Here is a 7,430-nt window from a genome sequence, read left to right on the forward strand (position 1 = left end):
TGTAGTAACTAGTTACAGCTATAAAAATAATTTTGATTTTTTTAGTAATGTACCATTATCAAAATATTAATTGAATTGTAACTGGTTGCTTAGTGAGATTTGCAAAAAAAAAAAAAACTGATATGTAAAAAATAAAGTAAATTGATGGTGAATGTAACTAGTTACAGCTAGGTCTGAAAAATAAAGTAAATATGAAAAAAAAACAATTGTGATGGTAACCGATTACTTAGTCAAATCTGGAAACAAATAGGATCACAAACAAAAAAACTAAATTTGTCATAATCGTAACTAGTTACAGATTCAGATTTTTAAAAAAAAACCAATTGTCATGGTATCTGGTTACTTAGTCAGGTGTGAAAACAAAATCAGATCTAAACAAACAAATCTAAATTAATTGTTATTGTAATTGGTTACAACTATATCTGAAGAAAAAAAATTCAGATATGAATATAAAAAACCAGACGCCATTGTAGCTGGTTACTTAAACAAATCTGGAAAAAAAAAACCCATAAATCAAAATAGATCGTGACTGTAACTGGTTACAGTTAGGTTTAGAAGTAAAAAAATTAAATATGAAGTGCAAAATCATATTTGAAATCACAAAACCAGATGTGAAAAAGAAGAACAAGAACAAAGAGAATAAAAATAAAACTAGATCTGAAGAACAAGAGGGACGGAGGTACATCACAATCAGAGGCGGGGGCGGGGGCGGGGGCGGAGGTGCGTCGTTGTCGTCGGGGATTGGGGCGGAGTTAGCATCGCCAGCAAAGGGCTAAGATGAGAGAACCAAATGGGAGAGAGAAATAAATGAGAAAAAAGAGAGATTTCATGAGGGAGAGAAATGAGAGAGTGAGAAAGAATTTTATGTATTTATGATTACGGTATTCTATTTTTATATTCTATTGAATTACCATATTTTTAACTTTTTTTTAAACTTACTATATTTTGTATAATTATTTTTAAACTATGTTTATTTTTCTAATATTTATGTAAACTTCTCGAACAAAAATGAGGATCCATTTGTAGTAATACCCAGCCCACAATTGGGAAAAGCCCTTTTGAGTTCTTCTTCCTCCCTAGACTAGAGAAACAAAAACATAACACAGTACCGTACTATTGCCATGCTTTATTTTTTGAGTTCTAGTTTCAGTCTGTGTTTGGTGCTTGCTTAAAGTTCTTCGATCGTCTTTTCCCTCAACCCTAATCTGATTTCCATATTCTATCTATTCCATACATACATATATTTTGCGCTCAAAAATCTTCAAAAGTTTCGGTGATGGGCAAGCCAAGTTCACGGTACTACTGCCATGGCATTAATTTTTTTTTAGTAGTCATAAATAAATTCATGAGCTTCATGGGTACTAATTTATGTGGTATGCAGGTCAGATTCGTCGACCAAGGCCGATCGCAAGTTTGAAAAGAAGCTCGAGTTTTATTCCAGTGAGTTTGGCTCTATGTACCTTTTTTTGGTAGTTTTAAGCCTCTACATTCTTATTATTAATCGGTACTTTTTTTCAAGTCTACTCTCACTACGGATGATTAGTATTGATGCTCTAAATTTCATTCTTGAGTTTGTAATATGGTTTCAGATGTTGTAAACCAAATTATAGTTATAGTTTGATAAAGTTGAATTTATTGAACCTTACTTAGTAGTCTCTTCCTAAATTTGCAATGCAGAGGTTAGAGATACTGTTGCCACCTTGACTGCCAAAAAGACTATTGCCAAGGTCAGAATCTTGTTCTTACTGAATCATTTGAATGCTCATTTTGTTTATTATATATATTTATATATATGATCCAGGCAAATTTCAACTTTAAAATCGAATACTTTTAATAGAATGTAGCTATCAATCAGTTCAAGATTGTTACCTTTTCATTTGGTTTATAGATATGAATGTTGATAAGTTCAAAACCAAACTTCTTTTAACTTTTTAAGCATAATGTGTGCAGTGGAACTACATCATCTTCGTGTATGTTGTTTTTGGGACTTTGCAAGCTATTGATTGGAAGCATTGTTCATATTTTGTGTTCAGCAGGAAATGTATTTAGCGTGTTGATGATTTCTTGCTAATTTGAAATGGATATTTATTGGAGTTGCAAAATTGTGTTTGTTGTTAGTGCCAATTCGTTCTTTCAGAAATTTTTTGTCCTTCTTTGGGTATGATTGTCTTTTATAAAATACGTAGGAGCCATCATCCCTATTTGAGGGATATTGTATTTAGTACTATCACTATACAGTATATTGAAAAACGTATGTTTTATGTTTCTACCAGAAGAAGAAACTTCGAAGCCGTCAGAAGAAGTTGAAACCTTATGATCTCTCTTCCCTTACAGAGTTCCTTCCTGAATTGAAGAATTGTCAGCAACCGACTCCAGCCGAGTTCAAACTGAACTGTAAATCTAGGAAAAAGCTAATGTCAGTTTTTAATCTATTTGAAGACTTTGCTTTTCCTTTCATATTCCTTTTCAAAAATTTTTGTGCTTATTGGTTGGTTTCATTTGGCTCTCAGATTGAAGGAAGCAAAGCAAATGAGTACAGTTCTTAACCATCCTGCATTCCAGTTGGATCCCCTGGCTGCTCTTGCTCAGCACTTGGAGAGCACGCAGCCAGTTATAGAAGAGAAGCCAAAGAAAAAGAAAAAGAACAAGAATGGAGGGAGGAAGAAAAAGGATAAGAAATCTAAGTCTTCAACCGGACCTGAATCTGTGGATATGTTACTTGACAAGTGATATAGCTTCTGACCACTTTGCAGTGCCAGCATTGTTCATATGAGTCAATACAAATTATTGATTAGTTTTGCTATTTCTAACTAGTGTTGTTAGACCTATTTACTTTACATCATTCTATATTCTTAAAGCCTTTTTTGATGAAATTACCTTCATTTTTATTGTATTGAAAACAAGTTCGGCATCAAAATTTTGTAAGTACATGTTTAGTAGGGGACATGTAAATTACCAATACTCAGGTTCAAACTTCAGAATCAGTGCTCGTGTTTTACCTATGAATCAAACAGGGCGAAACTGCCTTTTTGGAACAATAGTTTTATTGGACTTGTATTGAATGTTATACAAAAGACTAGTCTCTAGTGTATTAAGCAGAAAGAACTATACTTTATTCTAAAACTTAGACAGCTTTTTTAGAAATATTGTCAGCTTTGTTAGAAATATTGTTAGCTAGCCAGTCAAGACCTTCGTAGAGTCCCTCACCAGAAGTTGCAGAAGTATATTGGACCAACCTGTACAAGAAAATTTACCAAAACCAATCAAAATTTCTATCCCACATACAATGAAGGAAAAAATTGAACCAGTTCTAAATTCAATATAGGCTACTGTTCATGATATTCTAGCCAGGTAAATTACCCTGGTAAAAATATAAATATCTGTATATATATATATATATGTCCATTTCATAACACAAAGGCATTGAGTACCAGCGACGGTGACTGAGCGAGTGCAGGCTGAGTTTATCGGTTATCTCAGACACAGGCATTGCGTTTGGAAGGTCTTTTTTGTTGGCATAGACCAATAGTGTCGCATTGCTCAGTTCATGCTGAGAAGGAACAAAAAGGAAGAGTATAAGATGTCAAATCGTTACAATAAATATTTGAAGTACAGAAAGAGAGGTTTGTCATGCTTAAAGAAATCTAGTACTACAAATAAATAAATAATGATAACCTCTATAGATTGTTTCAATCCATAAAAACACATATTCCAAACTTACCTCGGTTAAAATACGATGCAACTCATGACGAGCTTCTGAGATCCTTTCTTGGTCGTTGCTGTCCACTACAAAAATGAGACCTTGTGTGTTCTGAAAGTAGTGCTTCCACAATGGCCTTATCTGTTTTACAAGGAAGATCATCACAAGGCTTTGCATTTTCTTGATCAGAAAATGAACTATGAAGAAGTAAAGGTAAATGAAATCAAGCTTAGCACCTTATCTTGTCCTCCCACGTCCCAAACTGTGAAGTTAATGTTTTTGTACTGTATGGTCTCCACATTAAAACCTGTTCCAAGAAAAGGAAAAAAAAAACATCAATCATCACCTTTGTAAATTTGACAAATAATTTGAAACCTCATAAAACTAGTATACAAAAACAAAACATTGGTGGGTTGATGCTATTCTTTATATTAAACTAGAAAAAATATTTTTGGTGTTCAAGTTATATGAAAAGTTGAAGTTCTTGAGTTCTTGTATCATCACTTCAAACTAGTGATTTTGCCCATAGAAAAACTTTGCCAAGTGATTTTGCTTATACACTAAAACCCCTTTCCCTTTCCCTCTTTTTGTTTTCCCCCTCTCAATAAGACCCAAAAACTACAAACTTTCTGGAGTGAAGTGTTCATAAATTAGATACCTATAGTGGGTATTGTTGTAACAACATCTCCCAGTTTTAGCTTGTAGAGAATGGTTGTTTTTCCAGAAGCATCAAGACCCACCATGACTATCCTCATTTGATTCTTTGGAAACAACTTCTTTGTAAGTCGAGAAATTCTTCCACCCATTTCACAAAAAGAAGAAAAATTAAATCAAAAAGGGTAAAATTTGAGAGAAGCAATTTTCATCAACAGAGAAGAACAATTCCCCTTTTGTTAAAAAGACCATAGAAGAACTATGATCTTTCGAAGATAGCAAAAAGAGATCTCTTTGGTTCTAAGCTAACACCAGCTGGACTATTATTGGTGTAAGGGTGAGGCAAACGAGAGAATAGAATCAATTCTATATATAAAGAAATGAAGAAAGCTCATTGTTCTCTTTGAACTTCAAACAGGAATTTCTTCTTTCTAGTTCAATTGAAGCTTCATCAGTTGAGGTTGGCCGAATCTCTGTTGGTTTCTTGACAGTGAAATTCATTGTAACTGAACCTTGGAAAATGTTTCCACTTTTGTCCTTACCGGAATGAATGGTAAACTAAAGATTCTCCTCATATAGAGCCATTATAGAAAACGCATATGCTTGTTGTAGTGGAAAATTTGCTTCTAGAATAGTGACCATTGATATGTCCTCATTCTCAGAAGGATATCAAAACAAATCAATCCAAAAGGGGCTGTGTTTCTTTAGTACTTTTACTTTTTACTATTCATTAACTTTTTTCAAAAATTATAACCTCATAGCAAACAGAGTATGCAACCTTAAAAATGACTAAATAATTGAATTTTACATTGTGTGGATACCAATACACCATATCATGGTTAAGCAAGACTCAAGGGAAAATTCAAGTGAAACCATACTTGAGAGGTAAATAAATTAAAGATTTCATCACCAATGTATACTCAAGTATTTGCTGCTCAGAAGGAAAATAATAATACAAAAATGTAATTTGAATGTTTTCAGAGTTACTAACTATACAAATAACGCAAATGTATCAAGTATGATCAATTTTTGGAGGCGGATTGGAAGATGAAAACTGCTGTTAGAACTCCCACTAGTGCAGTAACAGCCAATGCAACAGTAGGCAGTGGATTTGAGAGCCCAAAATTCTGCAAAAATCAAAATATAAGCATGTAATTCATAACAAAGAATAAGACTTCAAGATCTAAAAATAGTGGTTGCAATTTTAAGAGCAAATAGCCCCTATTAGCTTCGACGGAAAAATGCAATGCAAGCGCCTTACCTCCAAAAGTCCCTTTCCTGTTGCTATCTCAACACTAATAGCTACTGCAAAGCCAACCATGGCGAACCGACCTAGCCATACATCCAAGCCATTTTCCTGGGTACTTTGTTCACATTTTATTGCAAATGGTGTTGCTCTGGAGGCACACTTCCGTTGACAAGAAGTCCTCCTTAGTACTGGAAATATACGCAGGCAAGTCATTCCATTAAGTGATAATTTCGTACTTTGATATATTTATGATGAATATTTAGAAAGACAAAATTCTAAAAACTTGGATATAACTATAGGAGCATCAAGAACACTGGCTGAAATCATATAGGAATCTATATCTACATCCTTCTTTTCTTCTCTAATTAACTCTATAAGCTTTTGGCAAATAAAACTGGCCTACAATTATCAGAGGACAGACACAACCAATTATCTTAAAAAATTTAACTGTGTTAGGAGATACAATATATCAATCAGTCAGGAACAGGTTTGACAGCACTCTCCATGCTCAACCCATGAAGACCCTTACAAACGAACTCAAGCCTTCTTAGAAAACTGAGACTAGACCCATCCTTATGCTCAATTCTCACCAAGTGATGCAGCCCCTGTATTAGCTCAGCCTAACTCAAGAAATTTTCTATAAGGAAACGACATAGACTACAGAGAATATACTAAACATCACTAATGGGGAATTTTCACAATTGGAATAAACCGTTTTTTTTAGCACTTAATACTTGCAATTGAGCTTGGTTGGTTGGTAGGTAGGCGTAACAAGGTGTCTGGTTTACAGAAAAGATAACACTATATTAACTGTTAATTGCATAAATCATATCAAAATATAACTAATACGATGGTCAGAGTCTGCATATCAAAATATACTAATACATAATTCCCATATATATCATTTAATTTGTAGTTAACCATTTTCCTGATTGCAACTCTTTATGAACTCGTTACAAGTTTACCCGATCCTAGAGTTTTCATATATACCCAAAAAAATTAATGCAAGAAATTCTCACTAACACTCCAAAATGCTCAAAACCAAAAGGGCATATTGCATTTTCTTTGGAGTCAGAGTCATACAGTTTCAGAGGCTATGAATTTTTAACAGTAAAGTTAAGAAGCATAATTACTTAAAAGAAAAAGGAAGTAGTTTGAGCCAGAATAAGTACCGAGTGGAGAACCGGTGGCAAAGGTAGACCTTGTTTGAGCGAAGTTCGAAAGAGAAAGCCTTGATGGAGTTGGTGCGGGGCTAAAAGCACACGCATCTGGTTGAATTGATAATTTTTGGAAACAGGTTAATCCAATATTATTATGTAAAGAGTTGGTATATTCGTAAATAATGTGAGAAAGAGAAGAGGGTACCTCGGATTGAAACGGAGAGAGACGCAGAGATTTGAGCTACTACGGCCATTGTTTTTGCAGAGAGCAGAGCTCGATTTCTGTGTCTCTGACTATTGTGGAAGCTGAGTATTGGCTTGTTTTTGAAGCTCGAAGATGACCACACAATAAGAGAATGGGATGGATAAAGACACGTGTTCATCCAATATGCATGGTCAAGTCTTTGTAGATAAAAGGAGTTTTCAAAAAGAATAAATAGCATTTTTCATTCCGAATTATGAACACTCAATGGTCGTGATCTCTCAATGATAAGTTATATTAAAAATTCATCTCGAAGTATACATACATATTACTTTTGAGACTTCGTTAAATTTTTTCTTAGGCGATGTGATATTTTATTTATTAATACGGTAATAAATAATTAGTAATTTTATTCCATAAATTTTGACCACTATCAAATTATATCATTTTATAAAATATATAACT

General features: G+C 33.8%; 2 protein-coding genes across 3 annotated transcripts; one reads left to right on the plus strand and one right to left on the minus strand.

Annotated features, from left to right (window-relative positions):
* Window positions 1-1,017: 1,017 nt before the first annotated feature.
* On the plus strand, window positions 1,018-2,873 carry LOC133798018 (uncharacterized). 2 transcript variants are annotated; one of them, XM_062236186.1, is made up of 5 exons: window positions 1,018-1,296; window positions 1,382-1,440; window positions 1,678-1,727; window positions 2,274-2,416; window positions 2,511-2,873. In XM_062236186.1, the coding sequence occupies exons 1-5, from the start codon at window positions 1,277-1,279 to the stop codon at window positions 2,728-2,730; spliced, it is 492 nt and encodes a 163-aa protein (XP_062092170.1). In that variant the 5' UTR covers window positions 1,018-1,276; the 3' UTR covers window positions 2,731-2,873. The 2 variants fall into 2 exon arrangements, with proteins under 2 accessions (XP_062092170.1, XP_062092171.1); XM_062236187.1 differs by lacking the exon at window positions 1,018-1,296 and adding an exon at window positions 2,034-2,158.
* A 153-nt stretch (window positions 2,874-3,026) lies between these two features.
* LOC133795750 (uncharacterized) lies at window positions 3,027-7,160 on the minus strand. Its single transcript, XM_062233206.1, has 9 exons — window positions 6,969-7,160; window positions 6,776-6,871; window positions 5,616-5,791; window positions 5,380-5,481; window positions 4,359-4,530; window positions 3,937-4,007; window positions 3,722-3,841; window positions 3,432-3,550; window positions 3,027-3,236 (listed from the first exon to the last, which is right to left on the minus strand). Exons 1-9 carry the CDS (start codon window positions 7,144-7,146, stop codon window positions 3,125-3,127), a joined length of 1,146 nt encoding a protein of 381 aa, XP_062089190.1. The 5' UTR covers window positions 7,147-7,160; the 3' UTR covers window positions 3,027-3,124.
* Window positions 7,161-7,430: the final 270 nt, after the last annotated feature.

This window comes from Humulus lupulus, chromosome 8, assembly GCF_963169125.1.
Source record: "Humulus lupulus chromosome 8, drHumLupu1.1, whole genome shotgun sequence".
NCBI classification, from domain to species: domain Eukaryota; kingdom Viridiplantae; phylum Streptophyta; class Magnoliopsida; order Rosales; family Cannabaceae; genus Humulus; species Humulus lupulus.

What these genes read in the sequence shown, in the direction of transcription:
- LOC133798018 (XM_062236186.1), top strand. Translation starts at nt 1,277, where the DNA reads ATGGGCAAGCCAAGTTCACG. An exon ending in CCAAAAAGACTATTGCCAAG is followed by an intron (nt 1,728 to 2,273) that starts GTCAGAATCTTG and finishes TGTTTCTACCAG; the next exon opens with AAGAAGAAACTTCGAAGCCG. An exon ending in AAATCTAGGAAAAAGCTAAT is followed by an intron (nt 2,417 to 2,510) that starts GTCAGTTTTTAA and finishes TTTGGCTCTCAG; the next exon opens with ATTGAAGGAAGCAAAGCAAA.
- LOC133795750 (XM_062233206.1), bottom strand. Translation starts at nt 7,146, where the DNA reads ATGAACACGTGTCTTTATCCATCCCATTCTCTTATTGTGTGGTCATCT. An exon ending in TCTCTCCGTTTCAATCCGAG is followed by an intron (nt 6,872 to 6,968) that starts GTACCCTCTTCT and finishes CAATTCAACCAG; the next exon opens with ATGCGTGTGCTTTTAGCCCC. An exon ending in TCCAATCCGCCTCCAAAAAT is followed by an intron (nt 4,531 to 5,379) that starts TGATCATACTTG and finishes TACCCTTTTTGA; the next exon opens with TTTAATTTTTCTTCTTTTTG.